Here is a 22,806-nt window from a genome sequence, read left to right as displayed (position 1 = left end):
AGATTGTGATGGTGTACGGATCCATTTTTAAACCTCTTGTCTGTCTTTGTCATGTGTGGTGTATAAATATATTTCTGTAAATTCTTTAAATGAAATTCAAATGGAATAGAAGTGAAATGGTATGACATCATATCTTATATGTAGAGGAATGATGGGAGAACCCTGTCAAGTAAAAAAGATACAAATATATATGTGTTGTTCTGTGTGTGTTTCTGGTTCTAGGTATCAGTATGCCTCTACTGCAGGATCAAAGAGAGAGAGGACACCTTGGTGTCAAAGCCTCTCTGGTGCACGTCACACACACACACACACGCACACACACACACACACACACACACCCACACACCACACACATCACACACACACACACACACACACACACCACACACACACACACACATCACACACACACACACACACACACACACACACACACACACACACATCACACACACACACACACACACACACCACACACACACACACACACACCCCTTGTGGCCCGTGACTACAGGTGTGCTTGTGATCATGAGAATGATGGATATTTGTGTGTGCATCTTCCCTTTGGTTTAAAGGAGCTCTGGTCTCCAGCGGAAACTCGTAGGATCACACACACACACACACACACACACACCCTCCCCCCAACACACTGTTCTCTCTGCTCCCCCTCCTCACCTCTCACACTCCACCATCACCTCAACTGACTCGTCAGCCTTTGGTAACGACAGTAGCAATATGGCGGCTGACACTGATGAGTGAGCTAACGAAGGGCAGATAACGGTGTCGTACTGACACCTTGGAGGGTTCAGCCACTCAGAGGACACGCTGTTGTTTCCCATTTCTCACCTCACTGACAGGTGTTCCCTGGCATATCAAGTAATAGGAAACCACTGGGTAATTGTCATTGGTAAATCTAATACGATTTTGAAAAGACGTGATGTATAAATCATCGGTTAAAAAAAAAGAAGCTCTGTGGGCATTTTTATAATATTATTAGATTGAGACAAAAAAATATGAAAATAAAATCTGAAATAAATGAAGATACTTGTGGGTTTTAACATTCAGACTAAAGGAGTGCTCAATTGAAGCTTGTTTCTGACATTGTCAACCCTGCTGGAACTGTCAGCATTGATAACTAACGTCAGGGCCCTTGCTTCTATGTGTAGTATAGTTTCATCTATCTGCCCAGGGAACTGCAGATGAAAACTAGCCAGCTGGCTACATCTGGCACATTTACAGCAATGTGTGCATTGTCCCTGTCATATAAAGAAATAAATGTCAATTAAATTGCTGCTGTGCTCTCTTCTTGACAGGCCACCATTAGTTGTTCATTGACTCAACTGTATGAATAAAGGTTGAATGATACAAATAAATACTGTATACCTATTGCAGTGACCTCCTGCTTCCTCTATCGTCTGACCACTAACCTTCAGTTTAGTGTGGAGATGTTTGACCTCTGCCTCCAGGGCTTTCAGGACAGGAGGGCTGGGGGTCTCCAGGGGCTGGGGGGCGGTAGAGGGGAGCTGCTGGGGGGTGTTGGTCCTGTGGATCTGCCTCCACTGCTCCAGCTCCATCTCCAGCACCTTCTTCTGCTGCTCTACACCCGCCAGGTCAGAGGTCAGCTTCTGGGAACACCATTAAACACACCGGGAGCAGAGAGAGAGGTAGTCAGAAAGTACTGCAGGATATAAGGTTAGATACCTGGACCTGTAGTATGAAGAAAGTGAAGGGAAAAGTCAAGTGAGCTAGAATTCCTGGACCTGCAACATATATATAAAGACAAAAAGAGTTGTTTTGTGATTGAAAAACTAAAGTGGGTCAGAACGTACACGAGGTTGTCAGAGCATAGATTGAGAAGACTTAAAGAAAATGTGACTGAAAGGATAATGAGAGTCTGAAAATGTACCTGCTACTGCTGTAGTGGCATCATGTAAAAATCTAAGTTTGATCACGACTTCTGTTGTTATTCTGTCTGTGTATCCAGTGAGAGGTGGTGAGAAAGCTGGACCAGACCTGAGACATGAGTATTGGACACCCTGAGAGGAACAATCTAACAGAGCACCAACCACGTCCTCAGTTAAAATCAGAACACGGATCCACGAAGAGTCAGAGTAGGAGTGCTGATCCAGGATCAGTTTAGCCATTTAGATCATCCTAGATAAGATTGTATGGACAGATCCTAGATCAGCACTCCTACTCTGAGATGCTTTGTGTCTACAAACAAGTACACTACACTACAGTAGGCATGTACAGATGAAGCAGTGAAACAAGTGAACACAGGTTGAACCCGTTGGTGGATAAAAAAAATCCCTCTCAATGGAGATTCATTGAACATGCTTTTAAAGGATTAGGTTTAATCTATGTCCAGGAAACCAGCCCCTTATGATGGACAAACTGAAAGTCCTTCTGAAAGTTACTGTATATTCTTCTACAGCGTAACTGAACAGTAACTGTCATTACATCCTGTTTCCATCTTAATGAAGACGAGGAGGACTCTGACTTCTGAAAGTTACTGTATATTCTTCTACAGCGTAACTGAACAGTAACTGTGATTACATCCTGTTTCCATCTTAATGAAGACGAGGAGGACTCTGACGCGCGGCCAGCCGAAGGGCCCTAATTCTCTAACCCTGATTGGCAGGCGTAATAGAGCCATCCAGTAGAATCAGAGTGCACCCTGGGACGGAGGGAGTTGAGCTGGGTTTGGTTTAGAAGCGGAGCGAGCGAGCGAGAGAGAGTTAGTAAGAGCGAGGGAGGAATTGTAGGATAATACTGCTCGGTAATCATCTACCCTACTGTACCAGCGTATCAGACATGGTAAACATTTGCTTTGGGGCTAATCGTTTTAAACCACATGCATATTATCAACCTCAATGTACTCAATGCTTTTCTGTCGTCTAATTTATCATTTCCACAATAATACGATCTGGTATCATATCAAACATAATGCTCACTTTGTAGCGCAAATAAGGAGAAGGTGATATGTGTGGTACACACACCCTCTCAACCCCCCCACACCCTCTCAACCCCCCCCCACACCCTCCCAACCATCCTGGAAACCACAGTAGTCCCAGGGGTGGCCTCTCTGCTCTGCATACATGGAGGTTATTGATATCTGGTTGCCTGCTGACACCTCTTAGTAGAATCCCTCTTGTTTTAGGTTTCCTCCTCTGTGAAGGCTCACAGGCCATATCCCCACTGAGAGAGACAGAGAGAGGGGGGCTGCTTCTGCTGCTGGGTCGTGTGTGTGTGTGTATGGGTGTGTTAAGAGTGGCATTGATGACACTTCCCGTAAGACAGGCTTTGATTTCAGAGGGGCCATTTTCAGCCCTGGGTCTGGTGAGAGATGACACTGACACTGACTCTGATGCATGGTGGGACCATTAGGCTGCCCAACTGACGTCTCTCTCTCTCTATCTCTCACCCCCCTCTCTCTTTCTCGTTCTTCCTCTCTCCCCCACTCTCGCTCACTACTCTCCCTCTCTTGCGCTTTCTCCTCTCCCTCCCGTTCTGTCTATTTCTGTTCCTCTCTCTCTTTTCCCGCTCTCTCTCCCTCTACCACTCTTGCACTCTCTCCCCTCCTGCTATCTCCATTTCGGTTCCTCTCCCCCCCTCTCTCGCCTCTCTAGGGCAGTGGTCTCGCTGGTGCCATTCCAAGTGATACCGAATCATTAGCAGGATAAATAATGAGGCCGGTGGCTCCGAAAATAGCAAAGGAACCACATAGTCACAGACACACACAGTGGTACAGTACACATCCCTCATTTTGGCCTGGCTCAGTTCCTCAACCACAACAAGCGAACGCTAGCCTAACATGACCTAGACCCAGACATACGTACAACACCTTGAAAATGAACACGAGACAACACCAGTATCATCCTTCTAGAATAACAGCAGAGAAACATCAAGCCACGGCAGAGTGACGACACAATACTTATCCACTGTTCTAAATGAGAGATACTCATACTAACATCATAGAACTCAAGGACCAACAGCCACGACCTTCGATTCTAGACTTTAGATGAACCATAGATTCCTGGAAAGACAACTGAAGGCAGCAGTGGACCCATCTTTATTATGTTGTACCTTTATAGTGTCCGTCACCAGGATTTAAGTGCCAGGCTCTGTCATGTGCCTGGGCATAAAAAGCCTAGACCCAGAAAAACCCCTCTTCTCCCTGTCAGCCGTGTCTGTTTTACCCCTCTAATCCTGTGGTAATCCCAGCCTCTTCCGGGCAGGATGGGAGCTGGGCCGATCCACACCTGGAGATTACGGGGTCGGGTTCGTGTCGAAGAGACGTTCAATTGTAGAACGAGGTAGAGGGAGAGGTTTCGGGAGGGGTGCGAGGTACCCGATTCCAGACCCAAATTATCCCGTTCGGTTAATATGCGTGACCGACGTTTCTTTACAGCGGGAGGAACATTTTCAGAAATTACCGTAGGACATCTCACCTGTCACCCAGAGGAGGTTCCTCTAAGCTTCTGTCGCTTCCCTCGTTCCTCAAACGAGAGGAGAGGGAGAAGAAAAGAGTGTTAGAGGACAACGTCCCCCCCCCGTAGCCTAATTATCCTTCATTTTCCTAACAGACTCTCTCTTTCTCATGCCTTTCCTTCCCACCTTGTTGAATAGAAAGTACAAAGACAGAAGTCAGGGAACAGAGAGCACCATTAAGAGGGTCACGTTTTACAGACTGACGGCAATTATGGAGAGGGAACAGGGTGGAAATACCTCACAAAGCACTCTGCCGTGTGTGTGTGTGTGTGTGTGTGTGTGTGTCTCTCTCTCTGTGTGTGTGTGTGTGTGTGTGTCTCTGTGTGTGTGTGTCTCTCTGTGTGTGTGTGTGTCTGTGAGTGTGTGTGTCTCTCTCTGTGTGTGTGTGTCTCTGACAGCTTTTGCAGTCTGGTTCCTGACAGAGAGGTCTGTGGGGATAAGGTGGCTGGCGTGGTGTGATTGACTGATGAAAGTGTCACTGTGCTGTAGAGACACATGTTCCACTTAGGCTGAAAGGGTACGCCACTTCTCTCGCTTTGTCTCTCTACCTCCCCCTCTCGCTCGCTACCTCTCCCCCTCTATCTCGCTCTCTCCCTCACAGACACAGACAGCCTGATTCACATTTCAATAACACACAACTTGAAGTAACAGGACACCACTAAGGAGCCAAACAAATGAGGTAGCTCTTCTTCTCGGTCTCTGACACTGTCATCATACCTTTTCACATGACAGCCCCCGAGGCGCCGGGCTAAGCCAATTAGAGCCAGAGTTTTGGACTCTGAGTCAGAGAGCTAGCAGGCAGGCAGGGGCCAGCCGGATACCAGCCAACAGCACAGGACCTTGTGCCCTTTATAGGAGGAATGATCCCTGTTTTCTAGCTGAGAGCTCAGAGTCTTGGACAACTTCTGCTGCAGTGGCATTAATACTGCAGGAGTAAAAGACAACTACTGCTGTTTCTTTCTGGTCAGCCCAAGCAGAGAAAAGTGTGTGTCTATCTCTGTTTCTAGGTGTTTGTGCATGTGTGTAAGAGTGTGTGTGTGTGTGTGCATTTGTATGTGTGTGTCATTAATGCCGCAGAGCCAGTGTCTTAGGTCTCCTCGGGGCCCTGGCTGTTCTATTCTACGATAGCTAGGTAGGGGCCGGAACCTGGAGGCCACTTCCAGAGCAGCGGGGCTCCTGCGCTCTTTGACCTGTGTGTATCACACACACTCCTAATCAGGCCTCCAGTGGGTTGGGGCTGGTCGGGGCTCTGCCTGCTCCTACCCAACAGGGGCCTCCTGCCAGTCCCACTAACTACCATACGGCATGGTGTGTGTGTGTGAGAGAGAGAGAGTGCGTGTATGTGTATGAGGCCGTGAGAGAGAGCGAAAGAGGAGGTCAGGTCATGGAAGAATTTGCCTGGCTACACAAACTCTACACCAAGGCGCGGATGTTAGTTTCTTCTCCGCAATGAGTCTCCATTTGAGTGCCTCCCCAACGATTTTTAGAACGGAAATACATTTTAAACTGTCTGATTGGTCCCAGAAACCAATGGGTTGGGCCAGAGCCAGAACACATGTGGGTAAAACACAGTTTTTAAAATTGGTCATTGGCTTTGACACTCTGAATGGTGAGATATGATCCAACAACCTTCATTTTGATGTCCCCATAAACAACATCAACGATGGCAGTCTCAGACAGAAGTACTGTACATAGTGTCGTGTCTTTGGCATCATTAAACTGAAGATTAATCTTTATCAAATGACTCTCTGTAATTATTATTACGCAATTAAACTGATTAATCATGTAACTGTAATTAACTAGGAAGTCGGGGCACCAAGGAAAATATTCAGATTACAAAGTTATAATTTTCCTAATATAACTTTTCAGATATTTGTCTTCTGATTAATGAATTGTTATTTACCTCACGTTAGTCTCATTCCAAACGTCATGAATTGTTGGTTATCTGCACGAACCCAGTCTTCACTATGAGTCATCCATACATCAATTGTCTTAAAATAATTCATTTACTAACTAATTAATTCACAGAAATGCATAAATAAACAGTAGATAGTTACAGGGATATGATAACGGAGTTTCCCTAGTGGGATAAACCGGCATCGCGGCTTGGTGTACAAAAGGAAGTGGGGTTCGACTGAGATAATACAACACACAGTTGATAATTATTACAATTTAAATGCTAATCCTTTGCACATGAACGCTCACTCATTCAGGAACAATTGCAATCAATATATATATTTACGCTCAGTTGTTCTTGTTCTTATTCTGTCGGTATCGATAGTCTAAGAGTTTAACCACGTGGGATGGTTAAAAGATTCAACAGTCTGGTCTCAAACCTTGGTCCTCTCGTTATCGAGGTAAGCTGGTCTGCAACCTTTGTCCTCTCGTAATTGAGAGCAACATGGTCTGTTGAGAAATTCTCAAGGTGGGGGTTTAATTCGGAATTGCAGAAAAGGGCCTGTACCAGGATGCCCGACCATAACTGTGCTCATGGGCGGTCCTCTGATTTAGTTAAACTCCAAAGGGAATTGGAGTTTCCTTCATTAAACAGTCCAAAATCACATTACACAATTTCACAAACAGTATCATCTACACTCATTCATCTTATACAACAATTAGATGTAAACCTCATATCTGAGGCTATTATATAAACAGCGTTATGGTAATGTGGCCGAATTGTCTCCCATGAGTTTCACAAAATTGTACCAAACAGACCAGTTCGTAGCTGGAGTCTTCACCGACCTGTTATACCTTCTCCAGAACATAAATGTTGTTCGGACCTCAAGTTCTGTGAGGTGGAAGAAATTCCTTTGTTCTCTTCTATGAAAACTCTACTCTCTCTCTATACTGTGGCTATGAGGAGATAATCTCCTCCAGGAATTTACGACCTCTCTGACCACAGCAGCCTGGGTGTAGGAGACAGGGAGAGGGGGATGGGGCTTGCTGTACCCAAAGAGGGCAACGTCATGACAGTAGCAAACAAAGAATTCAGTTTGAGAAATATCACTAGGACACTGTTTCAGAGACTAGCTGGTTGAGTCAGTACAGTATAGTATAGTGGTCAGTACATTACTGCATAATATAGTAGTCAGTAGGGCATAGTATAGTGGTCAGTACATTATAGTATAATATAGTAGTCAGTATGGTATAGTATAACATAGTAGTCAGTATGGTATAGTATAATATAGTAGTCAGTAGGGTATAGTATAGTATTCAGTACATTACAGTATAATATAGTAGCCAAAAGGGTATAGTATAGTAGTCAGTAGGGGATAGTATAATAATATAGTAGTCAGTACATTATAGTATAACATAGTAGTCAGTAGGGTATAGTATAATAATATAGTAGTCAGTATAGTACATTATAGTATAGTAGATTATAGTATAGTAGTCAGTAGGTTATAGTATAGTAGTCAGCGGGGTATAGTATAGTAGTCAGCAGGGTATAGTATAGAATAGTAGTCAGTAGGATATAGTATAGTATAGTAGTCAGTAGGGTATAGTATAGTGGTCATTAGGGTATAGAATAGTATAGTAGTCAGTAGCGTATAATATAATAGTCAGTGGGGTATAGTAGTCAGTAGGGTATAGTATAGTAGTCAGTAGGGTATAGTATAGTAGTCAGTAGGGTATAGTATAGCATAGTAGTCAGTAGGGTATAGTATAGTAGTCAGTAGGATATAGTATAGTAGTCAGTAAGGTATAATATAGTAGTCAGTAGGGTATAGTATAGTAGTCAGTAGGGTATAGTATAGCATAGTAGTCAGTAGGGTATAGTATAGCATTGCAGGAGACTGCAGCAGTGTGTTCAGTGCTCTGTGGCTCTTCCTCTGCTCCTCTGTGGTGCTGACCTCCTCAGGCGAGGGCAGGCCTGTCAGACACACACTTATTAAGCATGATAAGAGCAAAGGAGCTGCTCCCACTGCAGCCAGGGATAGGGCCCCCAGAAACACACCGAAAGACAAAAGAAAAGACAGGAAGAAACAAAAGAGGAAAGAAAAAGAACAACTTCCTTGTTCCCAGTTACTGTACCAACCCCCCTGCTTATCTTTCCCTACCCCTCCTTCTCTTCTGTTTGTTCCACTTTCTCTGTGCCTGTCCTCCCCTCTTCTGGTCTGTGGTACCTGTGATAACTGCTTGCTGACGTTCAGTCTCTGGGCGAGCTGCGACGTGATCTTCTCGTTGGCGTCTCGCAGCTCCTGGGAGGAGCGCTGGGCATCACACCGGGCGGTCTGTAGAACGGCGAGATGGCGCTGGAGCGCCAGAACGCGCCCGCGCAGTGAGGCGGGGGCACAGCAGCCGCACCTTTGGGCCTTCCTCCTCTTTCTCTCACTTCGTCTCTTCCCTCCTTCCTCCCCCGGCTCCCTCTGTTTATATCCTAACAAGAGGAGAACACAGTGCGTTCCTCAGAGTGTTCATGTACAGGAGAGCGGTGAACACACTTACAATCCTCATTTAGATTTCTGCTGCTGAGAGTTATCAAACGTGTGTGTGTGTGTGTGTGTGTATGGGATATTCTATCATCAGACTGACTAAGCCATTCCATATAACCGATACAACAGTGTAGAGAACAGAATCTTGTTTTGTATCAGGTGTTGCTTCCGATAGTGTGTGTGTTTTGGTGTGTGTCCCCCCCCCTAAATAGTTGATAAAGTTTTGAGTGAAACATGAAAACGTGTTGTTGCTACCTTGGTTCGGAACATTGGGCTGCGTTCTGGAGAATTCTTCCGCTGGCTGTTCTGAGGCGGCTGCGTACCTGTGTGACTGGAAAAGACAAACCAAAATGTTTTGAAACTCTTTTAAACCCTGCCGTTTAATGCAGCACAACAGGTTGACGTCCGCGTCGTGTCACACAGGAATCACAGCATGTGGCATTTAACGCGATGTGACAAATCACACCGAGCCGTAATGCGGCCCAACGTGTTTAATACAACACACGTCGACTCGAACGCAACTCTATACCGCCGCAACTCTCTTGACAGGTGCCTTTTGAAACACCCCCGCGCTCCCTCACCCCCTTGCCCCACGGTGTGTGTGAGTGTGTGACACCGCCTGAGAGCGTTTGTAGTCACATCAAAGCCCTCCCCCCCGGAGCACCGGTACGGTTTAATCACGAGCTGGTTTGATCACATGGAGCCTTCCGGAAGCCCTTTGATTTGTGACACAGCGCGCGTGGCTCCACTGTCATGGTGATGAGGCTGGGCGGAGCTGATGGGCAGGGCGGGCGGAGGGGCATGTAGAGTGGCTGACGGAGGGATCTGATTTGACAGATAGAAGAGCCTACAGAACATCCCTTTGGTGAATAGCTACCAGGTATTACAGTGAAGGAGTTGACAATGGACAAAAACAAGCACAGAAAAACCTGGACTATTGATTTCATTGGGTGGAGGAGGAAGGAAGAACAGAGGAGGCAGAGCCTAAAGCCAGGTAGAGCACAGAGTAGCAACTGCACTGTGTAATATAGGCTACACATGGCTAGGCCAAACCCAGGCAACATCCTGACTGACTCACCGATTACAAATAAACACTCCAGTAATGAAATCAACAATTCAATTAACAATTCAATGAACTACTTCAATTCCACATTATGCGTAAAGACTTGTTAGTCGATTGAATGGAGGTTATAGCGAAAGGAAGAATAGATAAGACTTCTCCAAATGGACCCACCTTGATTGGGTGACTGTCCAGGCTGTCAGAGTACTCCTCTCCACTGTCACGAGAGAGAGAGAGAGAGAGACAGAGAGAGAGAGAGAGAGAGAGAGAGAGAGAGAGAGAGAGAGAGAGAGAGAGAGAGACAGAGAGAGAGAGAGAGACAGAGAGAGAGAGAGAGAGAGAGACAGAGAGAGACACAGAGAGAGAGAGAGAGAGAGAGAGAGACAGAGAGAGAGAGAGAGAGAGAGAGAGAGACAGAGAGAGAGAGAGAGACAGAGAGAGAGAGAGAGAGAGAGAGACAGAGAGAGACACAGAGAGAGAGAGAGAGAGAGAGAGACAGAGAGAGAGAGAGAGACAGAGAGAGAGAGGGAGAGAGAGAGACAGAGAGAGAGAGGGAGAGAGAGAGAGAGAGAGAGAGACAGAGAGAGAGAGACAGAGAGAGAGAGACAGAGAGAGAGAGACAGAGAGAGAGAGAGAGAGACAGAGACAGAGAGAGAGAGAGACACAGAGACAGAGAGAGAGAGAGACACACAGAGACAGAGAGAGAGAGAGAGAGAGAGAGAGAGAGAGAGAGAGGGAGAGGGAGAGAGAGAGAGAGAGAGAGAGAGAGAGAGAGAGAGAGAGAGAGAGAGAGAGAGAGAGAGAGAGAGAGAGAGAGAGAGAGAGAGAGAGAGAGAGAGAGACAGAGAGAGAGAGAGACACAGAGAGAGAGAGAGAGAGAGAGAGAGAGAGACAGAGAGAGACACAGAGAGAGAGAGAGAGAGAGAGAGAGAGAGAGAGAGAGGGAGAGAGAGAGAGAGAGAGAGACACAGAGAGAGAGAGAGAGAGAGAGAGAGAGAGAGAGAGAGAGAGAGACACAGAGAGAGAGAGAGAGAGAGAGAGAGAGAGAGAGAGAGAGAGAGAGACAGAGAGGGGTGGGAAAAAGAAAGAGAATGTGAATATGTATTAGCACAGTAATATTTCAAATTTGCATGTATGGAAGTTCAATTTATATATCCAATGTATATAACAATTTATATATCCAATGTTCCATTTACCATCAAGCAGAGTATTGTTTTCTCCATCTCATTCCATGTGCAATTTCATTCCTGAATTTATTTCCCGAATTCCTGGAAATGACCTGAATGAATTCCACCTCATCAGTTGTGCTACGGTGTGTATCAACATGTATGCAGACTGCTGTGGCCTTCATTAGTGCGATCTGTGTGACAGACGTGTGTGAGTGGCATGGCTGAGCACCGACGAGACGAGCCCATCTGATGGACGGACGTGCGGTAAGGGTTTCGGAGACACGCACACCTCCACTCCCTACCCACCCACCTCCCCCGTTATCGACAGTGACCTTTGACGTGGAAGTCGGTGACATTTACGCTGTGGGTTTTATTAACGTGGGGCGGTGAGAGCAGCAGAGGTAAAGACCTCCACATCACCATCAGCCTTCCCACATGACAGACCCGAGGCCCCAGGGCTGGGGGGCGCAGGCTGGGGGTGGAGGCTAGAGCTGGGGTCTGGGTCTGGAGGGAGAAAAGACTGGACCCAGCCACTAAGGCCCAAGACTGGCCCACTGACAGACTGTGCTGAGCACTGAACATTCCAGCATACCACACACCTGCACCAGAGAGGCATTTAGCCTACAATACCATACCCAAGTAATAGTTTGAATACTGTATGTAATCAAAGCAACAGGAAGGAGAATAAATAACTACTTCAATACAAATCAACCATGTGGATACAAGTCAAGACCTCACTATAACAGTATGCTGGATGTATTGGATAGACTGTATTTACATGATATGCTGTTGTAATTCACAGGTACTTCAGATAGCCTGTCTTTACCTTCAATTCTCGGGCCGACTCTCTTCTCTGTATATATAAATGATGTCGCTCTTGCTGCTGGTGATTCTCTGATCCACCTCTATGCAGACAACACCATTCTGTATACTTCTGGACCTTCTTTGGACACTGTCTTAACTAACCTCCAAACGAGCTTCAATGCCATACAACACTGTTTCCGTGGCCTCCAACTGCTCTTAAATGCAAGTAAAACTAAATGCATGCCCTTCAACCGATCACTGCCCGCACCTGCCCGCCTGTCCAACATCACTACTCTGGACGGTTCTGACTTAGAATATGTGGAAAACTACAAATACCCAGGTGTCTGGTTAGACTGTAGTCGTTCCTTCCAGACTCACATTAAACATCTCCAATCCAAAATTAAATCTAGAATCGGCTTTCTATTTCGCAACAAAACATCCTTCACTCATACTGCCAAACATACCCTCGTAAAACTGACCATCCTACCGATCCTCGACTTCGGCGATGTCATTTACAAAATAGCCTCCAACACTCTACTCAACAAATTGGATGTAGTCTATCACAGTGCCATCCTTTTAATCACCAAAGCCCCATATACTTCCCACCACTGCAACCTGTATGCTCTCGTTGGCTGGCCCTTGCTTCATACTCGTCGCCAAACCCACTGGCTCCAGGTCTTTGCGAGGTGAAGCCCTGCCTTATCTCAGCTCACTGGTCACCATAGCAGCATCCACCCATAGCACCCGGTCCAGCAGGGGTATATCTCACTGGTCACCCCCAAAGCCAATTCCTCCTTTGGCCGCCTTTCCTTCCAGTTCTCTGCTGCCAATGACTGGAACGAACTGCAAAAATCACTGAAGCTGGTAGACTCATATCTCCCTCATTATCTTTAAGCACCAGTTGTCAGAGCAACTCACAGATCACTGCACCTGTACATAGCCCATCTGTAAATAGCCCATCTGTAAATAGCCCATCCAACTACCTCATCCCCATACTGTATTTATTTATTGATCTTGCTCTTTTGCACCCCAGCATCTCTACTTGCACATTCATCTTCTGCACATCTATCACTACAGTGTTTAATTGCTATATTGTAATTATTTTGCCACCATGGCCCATTTATTGCCTTACCTCCCTTATCTTACCTCATTTGCACACACTTTTTCTACTGTATTATTGACTGTATGTTTGTTTATTCCATGTGTAACTCTGTGTTGTTGTATGTGTCAAACTGCTTTGCTTTATCTTGGCCAGGTCACAGTTGTAAAGGAGAACTTGTTCTCAACTAGCCTACCTGGTTAAATAAAGGTGAAATAAAAAAAAAAATAATAAAAACCTGCCTGCTCACTGCCTTTGGGCTGAAGAACACACTCAGCCAGGGCGGGGGTGATCACCTTATCAGGGAGTGAGCTGTATCACTGTATCTTATACCCTGTGGCAGGGCACTTCTACTATTCCATCAGTCTCAGATGTGCTGAGTGGACAGGACAGTGTGCTGGTCGTGTCATGGCTGCCTATGCTTCGGGAGACAGGCTGTGTGTGTGTGCTGGTGTACTATATATTGTATACCAGATACCTCCTGCTAGCCCCTACAGTACTCTCCCGGAGGCCCCTGCCTCAGCCCTGCTCTGCTCTCCAAACAAACTGCTGATGTGGTCAAAATTCAAAATGTCCGCCAGCCTTAAGGTACTTCTTCCTGAAACTTTCTAACCACAAGTCGAGCCAGAGGCAGTGAGAAGAACAGTCAGAAACCAAGACGGAGGAAGGCGCTTGTCAGTCACTTCTTTAACGAGTCTGATATCTTAATTTTGTTGGTATTTAACTAATTCTCTGCAGGATGAAAAGCCACATTTTCCCAAGCACCTATAGGCATAATAATATTGAGACATGAGAGACACAGAAGGCTTTAACAGCACTGCACCTCAACTGACAGGTAACTTAACTAAGACATCTGTATTTAAGTCCCTCTTTTAGGTTAAGACTGTATCTTACGGCTGCTTATTAGACACATTAGGGACAAGGGAGAAACATGCCATAGTTTTATACAGCCACTGTTAGGTTTCAACTTCCCCATGTGAGTAACCAAGGTTTCAGTGAGATGAATTAGTCATGGGAGAGGCGAGGTATGTGTGTGTGTGAAGTGAAGCTAGGCTACTGCTGGAGGGGGGGGAGAGAGTCTGTGAGAAATGAACATCAGCCAGTGGTGCGGGTAGCCGGTGTTTGAAATCACATCATCCCAACCATCACTCAATAAACATTAGCTCAGTGGCTTTTTAGCATAAAACATACATGAAATAATTACTGTAGATGGTTCTTCATTTGGAGAGTGTTAAACAGCTTGTAGACATCTGGTAGCGAGCCGAGGAGGGTCATTCAAAATTTATCTAACTAAATTAAGGCGAGGAGAGGAATAAGAGGGGGGTTCGTGTGGGGAGCAAAAAACGTCTGTGCACATCCTAAATCGACATGTCACAAGATAACGGAACTGACTGGGGTTGGGGTGGTGGGGGGGAACCTGTGCCTGGGAATGTCTTAGGTTGCTGTCAGGAGAGGGGTGAATATGCAAAGGACCAGAAAATTAAATCAAGCTGCCAAACTGTCAATTCTCAGGCCTCATGACTGCATCACTGGAAGATATCAAGTGTCGGGCCCTTATCATATCAAGTGTCGGGCCCTTATCATATCAAGTGTCGGGCCCTTATCATATCAAGTGTCGGGCCCTTATCATATCAAGTGTCGGGCCCTTATCATATCAAGTGTCGGGCCCTTATCATATCAAGTGTCGGGCTCTTATCATATCAAGTGTCGGGCCCTTATCATATCAAGTGTCGGGCCCTTATCATATCAAGTGTCGAGCCCTTATCATATCAAGTGTCGGGCTCTTATCATATCAGGTGTCAGGCTTTCTTGGCACCAGTTCAACTCTGTGTGCAGAGGTGGCTAATTTTGCATGCAAATTTCAGTCAATAAGCTCCGAGCAAGACGTCCCAGGATATTTCAAAGGATCTGACAGTCGTTTTTTTTTTTCCTCCCTCTCCCTCCATCGGCTCTTGAATACCAACTAGACAGGCGCTGAAAATTCAATCACGCATTTGCTTACGCTTTGCATATGCACGGTGTCCCCTCGATGCCGCTAAGCCCCCCCACCCTAGAAAATAATGAGGGGGTGAGAGAGAGAGAGAGAGAGAGAGAGAGAGAGAGAGAGAGAGAGAGAGAGAGAGAGAGAGAGAGAGAGAGAGAGAGAGAGAGAGAGAGAGAGAGAGAGAGAGAGAGAGAGAGAGAGAGAGAGAGAGGGAGAGAGAGAGAGAGAGAGAGTGTGTCGTACCTGTCCGCGCTTATGTCCTCCCAGTCGTCCCTAGCAGGGCTGCGGCCTCCTCCTCCGATGACTTGATTGGGGCCAACCGCTCGGTGGCGGTGCAGCCGCGCCGGGCCTCTGGGCCGCATGCCTGTTTTGAATTTGACCTTGTTGTTTGCTAATGCCCCTCCACTTATTCCTCCTCCTGCTGTGGCTGTTGTGGCCAGCCCTGTTAGCATGTTAGCCTTGGGTCCTCTCTGCCTCCTGTTGAAGTCCCGGGCCGCCCTCAGGATGCCCAGCTCCTGCCTGAGCCGGAGGAGCTGCTGCCGGGTGCGTCCGGCTTCCTTCCTGGCCCCCTCCAGCTGGGTCTCCAGGGCCAGGGCCTCGGTGCGGTGTCTCTCCCCCTGGGCGAGTGCCTGGGCATGGGCCGCCTCGTCGCGAGCAGCCCCCTGGGTGCGGAGGCGGGCCAGGGAGCCCTGGAGGTGCTCCTTGTCCTGGGTTAGAGCTGTGTTGGCCTCCTGGAGGTGCTGGTTGTCCTCCCTCAGCCTCTCGGTCTCCTGCTCCATGGACACCGTCCTCCTCTCCAACTGTTCTATCTATATGGTGATCATTGAGTGTTCATTAGGACCAGAACTAACCTCCCAGTCAGACCTTCTATTCACTGTAAATGAGCTACGAACAAGCTACGAACAAGAAAAATCCTGTCAACTTTGAACTGCGAAAACAGCGTAGTGTCAGTGTTTCTCTCTACTCTGACCTGTGTTTGCAGTAACTGTGCAGGCCAGGGTAGTAGAGGGTTGAAACAAACCATTTGGCCATTAACATAGCGGCAGGTAGCCTAGTGGTTAAGAGCTTTGGGCCAGTAACCAAAAGGTCGCTGGGTCGAATTCTCGAGCCGACTAGCTGAAAAATCTGTCGATGTGCCCTTGCGCAAGGCACTGAACCCAAATTGCTCTGGATAAGAGCATCTGCTAAATTACTGAAATGTAAACACTCCCATTCTGACTGAGACCCACCCTCCTAGAGAGGCTACAGACATCTGACTGCTAGCCGCCCCTCCTCCTAGAGGCTACAGACATCTGACTGCTAGCCCCCCCTCCTCCTAGAGAGGCTACAGACATCTGACTGCTAGCCGCCCCTCCTCCTAGAGGCTACAGACATCTGACTGCTAGCCCCCCCTCCTCCTAGAGAGGCTACAGACATCTGACTGCTAGCGCCCCCCCTCCTCCTAGAGGCTACAGACATCTGACTGCTAGCTGCCCCTCCTCATAGAGGCTACAGAAATCTGACTGCTAGCCCCCCCTCCTCCTAGAGAGGCTACAGACATCTGACTGCTAGCCCCCCACTCCTCCTAGAGAGGCTACAGACATCTAACTGCTAGCCCCCCCCTCCTCCTAGAGAGGCTACAGACATCTGACTGCTAGCCCCCCCCTCCTCCTAGAGAGGCTACAGACATCTAACTGCTAGCCCCCCCCCCCCCCCCCTCCTCCTAGAGAGGCTACAGACATCTGACTGCTATCCCCCCCTCCTCCTAGAGAGGCTACAGACATCTGACTGCTAGCCGCCCCTCCTCCTAGAGAGGCTACAGACATCTGACTGCTAGTCCCCCCTCCTCCTAGAGAGGCTACAGACATCTGACTGCTAGTCCCCCGACCAGTCACCTATCACTAAACACTGAAAACAGGACCACCCCTTTGTCTCTTTGGTGGAAACGGTTAAACAGAACAGTGGATACAAGCTGGGTGTAGCTATACCCCCAGGCAATCTCTCTCTTTTATTGGGCACGGCTCTGCCCTCTGCTTAAGCAGCACGGTGCCATTCAAACAAAATTAGGGCGGCTTTCCGGTCCGCCTGATTATCGCCTTACAGTGAGACATGTCAAATTTACCGCACACACACATACAGTGCATGCTCCTCACCGGGCCTCCCCAAAACGTCTTTCCATTACCCACCATGCCTGGATAACATAAATGAGTGCTGCTCTTCTCCTCCCCCCCTCCTTCCTCCTTCCTCCCCCTCCTCTCCCGACCCCTGTTGGTTATTATACTAACATGGTACTGTCACTCTGTAATAGATGCCATGACAGTCTCCATTAAACCGCCCGCCATATGGCATTTGTTGGCGCTAGACGCCATGGCATCATCTGCTAGAAATGATTCCGGAACAATTTAATTCCCCGTTAAAATAGTTCCCTGTGTCCCTCTCAATCCTCTTCAACATACCACTGCATGACTGTTATGGGCGTACGAGCACGCTTTTACATCCCCTGTTAACATCCCCCGAACGGCACTTCACCAACGTCATTGTGGAGGATTATCACACTCACGGTGAGTGATGGGGCCTGGGAAGAAGTCATTTAAAAAACATAATTTGTGGTTGTTTTGTAGTTCTCAGAGGAAAGCCTTTACAACAACTAGCAGACATTGAATAGTCTTCAAATATGTTTTTCTAATTGTTATTTTGACCGGAAAAATGCCTGCTCAACGACAAAACCTCCACCTAAAACTTCCAAGAGCCGAGACAGTGTATTTCTCCCCACTTCAGTGTTACAGAAATAACTTAAGTAGGTATTGTGGTGAGGAAGACTTTTGTCTCGCCGGGTTTCTTTTATTGGCGGTGACAAAGAGCACTTTACTGTACCTTCTTCAGCGACTGCTCCACTCTCTCGGCAGAGGGCTTTTTGGGAGTGCTGTTCTTGACCTCCGGATCAGCGGCCACTTTGTGAAGAAGCTCTGCCAACGAGGACAAAGCATGTTATTGTGACACGAAGACAAGACAAGTGTCTGCTTCCTTTCAGCCAGCCACATAGGTAGATGAAAAAGGAGGGAAAAAATAGATTATTAAATCAATTTTAATGAATTATGTCTAATTGATTTCTTTTCACGCCGTAAGCCTATTCTTGTAGGCTACTTGTTCTTTTCTGAAAATAGTGTCAGAAAAGAACACATGACTTGCCAGTGTCTGACTGTCAACCTTTGAATCCTCCGTGTTCAAGTTCAAGACAAGAGAGCTCTAAATTATATCACTTTGGCAATTATTCAGAAATCTAAAACCATTATAAAATGCCAACGCAAAGAGCAATTGAAGACAGTGATTTGTCATATTCGGGGATTAGAATCAATAAATCTACCCTTGAATATCCATTTCCATTCTAAAACCATAGGACATAGTCTTTATCAAGAACCACTAATAATACTTTATCTAAGCATCCAACTAGGATGTTCAATCAAAAGCAGACATTGGTGAAAACACAACCCCCCCACCCCTGGAGATCTTAAACAAACGTGGAGAAATGTTCAACTCCCCTGTGAACACACAAACCCTGGCTGCCCTGCTTGCTTTGTAGCCCACCATGCATCCACACCCAGTAGAATAACGCCTCTCCAACCAATAAAATCGGCCTTTATTGGGAGCAGTTCAACAAGTCATTATTATGTTTCTAACATTCACCGGTGAAGAAGACGAAGAACAAGTATGTGAGTAGATTCCCCTGCTGTTACAAGCGAGAAAAAATACATTTAAAAATCACAAACGGAATAGGAGTTTGTCTGTTTTGTGTAGGAACTACCCTCTTTTTTGACCCCAAAAATTTAAATAAAAAGGTTGAGGCAAAATAATAACGAAGACAAAACTTTTGCGCCTCCCTTCACTCCTTCTTGTTAAACTTTCATGGAGGTACAAGGAAACTCATTTGTCAGATAAGGTTGAAAATGTTAAATATTCAGGCACTCGACTTTTCAGGTCAGTTGACCTTTTGTCGTGAGATGCAGGAGAAAGAGGCGAGAGAGCGAGAGGGAGAGAGTGAGAGGGAGAGAGGGAGAGGGAGAGAGGGAGAGGGAGAGAGGGAGAGGGAGAGAGCGAGAGAACAGGAAAGAAAGAGGTGGATCCACTCTTCTCCTTTGCTCCTCCCACCATTCTCCTTTGCTCCTCCCGCCATTCTCCTTTGCTCCTCCCGCCATTCTCCTTTGCTCCTCCCACCATTCTCCTTTGCTCCTCCCGCCATTCTCCTTTGCATGGCCAAGGAAAGGAAAGGGAAGTTTGTTACTTCAAATCAGCCGTCTCTTTTGTCTCCGCCGACTTGTCACATCCAATCAGACCAGAGCCCAAATAAGCGAGGGCTGCCGCGCAGCGCTGTGTACATAACCAGATAGGGAGACAATTATCCCGCTCGCGCCCGGGCTGGGGGGTGGCTGGGGAGTTGGCACCTCGGCACTAGTACCTTGATATGGAGGGAGTCAGGTGCTCTCTAGTCACTTTTCTTTGGAGGAGGTCCCAATGCTACAGCATTCATTAAAGTCTAACGGCTCAAATGTCTTCTCAACCCCATCACCTCCTCCTCCGCGCCTCAGTCTCCCGCCCCTTACGGGCCGAGCCACAAAGGTCTCCGCCACGGAGCGCTGTCTTTCTGTTTGCTTTCGTTAGCGGGATTGTGATGGCGTTGGGTTGGATTGTGATGGGGTTGGGTTGGATTGTGATGGGGTTGGGTTGGGTTGTGATGGGGTTGGGTTGGATTGTGATGGGGTTGGGTTGGATTGTGATGGGGTTGGGTTGGGTTGTGATGGGGTTGGGTTGGGTTGTGATGGGGTTGGGTTGGATTGTGATGGGGTTGGGTTGGATTGTGATGGGGTTGGGTTGGATTGTGATGGGGTTGGGTTGGGTTGTGATGGGGTTGGATTGTGATGGGGTTGGGTTGGATTGTGATGGGGTTGGGTTGGATTGTGATGGGGTTGGGTTGTGATGGAGTTGGATTGTGAAGGGGTTGGGTTGGATTGTGATGGGGTTGGGTTGGGTTGGATTGTGATGGGGTTGGGTAGGGTTGGATTGTGATGGGGTTGGGTTGTGATGGGGTTGGGTTGGGTTGTGATGGGGTTGGGTTGGATTGTGATGGGGTTGGATTGTGATGGGGTTGGGTTGAGTTGGATTGTGATGGGGTTGGGTTGGATTGTGATGGGGTTGGGTTGGGTTGGGTTGTGATGGGGTTGGGTTGGATTGTGATGGGGTTGGGTTGGGTTGTGATGGGGTTGGGTTGGGTTGGATTGTGATGGGGTTGGGTTGGGTTGCTGCTTGAACCTTTCTCTCCCTTTGATTGGGTCAGAGGGGTTCCGCAAGAGTCAATTCCGGGGCAGCTTGTAAACGTGTTCTATGGATCTCTGGGTTTGTGTTGCCAGGGCCTGACTTGAGCTGCTACAGTGTTGATTTATGATGAGCTGGCCTCAGAGTTAGCAATTTCCATTTACATCTTGTATGTCAATCAATGACATAATCACTTTAGTCACAATCAATCCTTGGGATTAATTTAAAAGGGCCAAACTGTGATATTTCTAGACAGTTTTTAAAATTGGGATTGGGCCTTTACGTTATTATAAAGTGAAAGGCAGTAGTATAAATCAGAAACATTCTGTGGCTGTAGCCGTGCTTTCAGTCAGGTGGTGCCGGGTAGAGATTATAGGTCTCGAATTTGGTTGATTGGGTGACAGACAGGATACAATGTTAAACCATTACTTTCAAAGCCAGTCTCTCTCAGCTTTTCTGATTATGCCATTGATTGTCAATGGGATCCGCCATCTTAATTAGTGGCATCCTTTGTAGCCCTGGTTTTGCATTTGGCCGACAGACACCATCATTAATCATCAGGTAAATTAAAGTGATGGAGAACAGATTGGTTATTGAACTCGTTAATTAAAAAAGGGCCACTGTAGTTATTCAGTATTTGACAAAGCGATGCAGATTGGAGTCCCAAATGGCACATTTTTCCCTATATAGAGCACTACTTTTGACCAGCACATATGACTATGATAAAAGGTAGTGCACTATGTAGGGAATAGGGTGCCATTTGGGACACAGACAAATTGATGCACGTTCTACAATTAGGAGGGGAGGAATGCACTATGCAAAGAAGATGCCTTCTTTTTGATATCCCAGTCAATTTAGAACAGGTTGATCAGGCTTTAATTGAATTGTCCTGTTAATTCCACTGAAAATGTGGTGTTCAACCCCCACAAAAAAAGTAGCTGAGGAGGTACAACATTACAAGCATGTCAGAACACTACCGTTTAACAGATGTTCGACCTACGTATGTTAAACCAACATATGTGCCGTTATTCAGTGTTTTTCTGGGGGGGGACCTTACACCACCACCACCCTTCTGGGAAAAAATGTACATTGTTTTTACAGCTTTTTCTTTTGTTGTTACATGTACATTCTACACACATTCTACATATGTTTTTTTTTATTTTACAGTAGTTACATAGCAAGAGTAAAGTCATTTGATATTTCGATATACATGACATATAGAGAGATAGTACTTATACATTATAAATTGTGTTTTCATTCAAAACTATTATTAGAACATGAGCTTTTAAACGCACCCCTCATTCAGTGTTTCCTCTTTGACTTGTTTAGCCTAAAGACACTTCCCAGGGGGGTTGCTTGATACCTACAGTACGCTTGATCATGAAAACCAATGGAGGACACATTCTTTCAGACAAGGAAAATGGGGCAAAACAGCTTGATGGGGTTCTGATCTGTCAGTCAGCCTCTAAACGAGAGTGTGGACCATAGAGTTGGATAGAGGGCACACTTGCCACAAAGCCTTTTTTAGCATGGACAGCACAATTGAATGCATTCATCATTTCACTGGGTGGGACTTCTAATATTATAACGAGGGTCACACAATTCCACCCAGGTCACCAAGATGGATCAGCCAATGGATTATAATCCCGAGCAAACATTGGGTGGGCTTTCTTTCCAACTCTATGGTATGGAAGTGAAAAGGCTCACCTTGTTGTTCGTTCTGAAGACACAGCCTCAGCTCCTGTACAGTGGCCCGGTCCATAGCAGTCTGGACACGCAACACATCCAGCTCCTCCTCTAGGTTAGTCCTACCACCACACACATCAAAAAACAACACTTAAAACACAACGTTTTTCTTCAAGACTTTAGTGACAGGAAGGGCAGTTTCTGTGTCAGACTAGCCCTCCTCTTCTCTCAACACACCTGGACCAAAGGAAAGGGAACATCTTGTTACATTCCTGTTAATGACACTTCTAATTCCACATTACAACTATTGACTATATGTGACGACTCCATTTTACTTTTAACCTGACAAGCGTGGCATCAAATCCTCCTCTACGATACCGAGATTATTAATATGAAGAGGAAGACAAGCTAATTAAGGCTGGGTTTAATTCATGTGGAAATCAAAGTGACAAGAAACATGAAATCCAGGTAAGGAGGTACAATGTGTGTGTGTGTGTGTGTGTGTGTGACGTGTGTATGAGCCCAATTAACTCTCTGCGATTAGCTTGATTCCCACTAAAGGCTAATTAAGAGGAAAGGAGCCATGCGCGAGACTCTTGCACTTTCAAGTTATTATTAGGACCCAAAAAGAAGTCTGCGGAGGACACGGGTATAGGTCCCGCTGAGACCGTCGCACCTGAAAACACACACCTCGTTCCCCGCCCCTTCCCTCCACAGCCCCAAGCATCCGGGGAGATGGCGAAGCCAGAGAGAGAAGCACTGTCTGTGTGAACTACTGTTACTGTTCCAGTGGC

The 22,806-nt window shown here is 46.7% G+C and overlaps 1 protein-coding gene across 1 annotated transcript in view; it reads right to left on the bottom strand.

Annotated features, from left to right (window-relative positions):
- LOC139396704 (centlein-like) overlaps positions 1-22,806 on the bottom strand; it is a gene marked incomplete at both ends in the record, with an annotated part of 74,067 nt that overhangs the window by 19,022 nt on the left and 32,239 nt on the right. The window contains 7 exons of the mRNA XM_071143657.1: positions 1,428-1,625; positions 8,616-8,869; positions 9,180-9,255; positions 10,159-10,201; positions 15,284-15,849; positions 17,894-17,985; positions 22,034-22,134. Of these exons, the coding sequence (XP_070999758.1) occupies positions 1,428-1,625; positions 8,616-8,869; positions 9,180-9,255; positions 10,159-10,201; positions 15,284-15,849; positions 17,894-17,985; positions 22,034-22,134 (1,330 nt within the window). The remainder of the gene's footprint in view (positions 1-1,427; positions 1,626-8,615; positions 8,870-9,179; positions 9,256-10,158; positions 10,202-15,283; positions 15,850-17,893; positions 17,986-22,033; positions 22,135-22,806) is intronic.

This window comes from Oncorhynchus clarkii, unplaced genomic scaffold (assembly GCF_045791955.1).
Source record: "Oncorhynchus clarkii lewisi isolate Uvic-CL-2024 unplaced genomic scaffold, UVic_Ocla_1.0 unplaced_contig_9634_pilon_pilon, whole genome shotgun sequence".
NCBI lineage: Eukaryota > Metazoa > Chordata > Actinopteri > Salmoniformes > Salmonidae > Oncorhynchus > Oncorhynchus clarkii.
The sequence above is the reverse complement of the archived record's forward strand: the minus strand, read 5'-3'. Positions and strand labels throughout refer to the sequence as shown.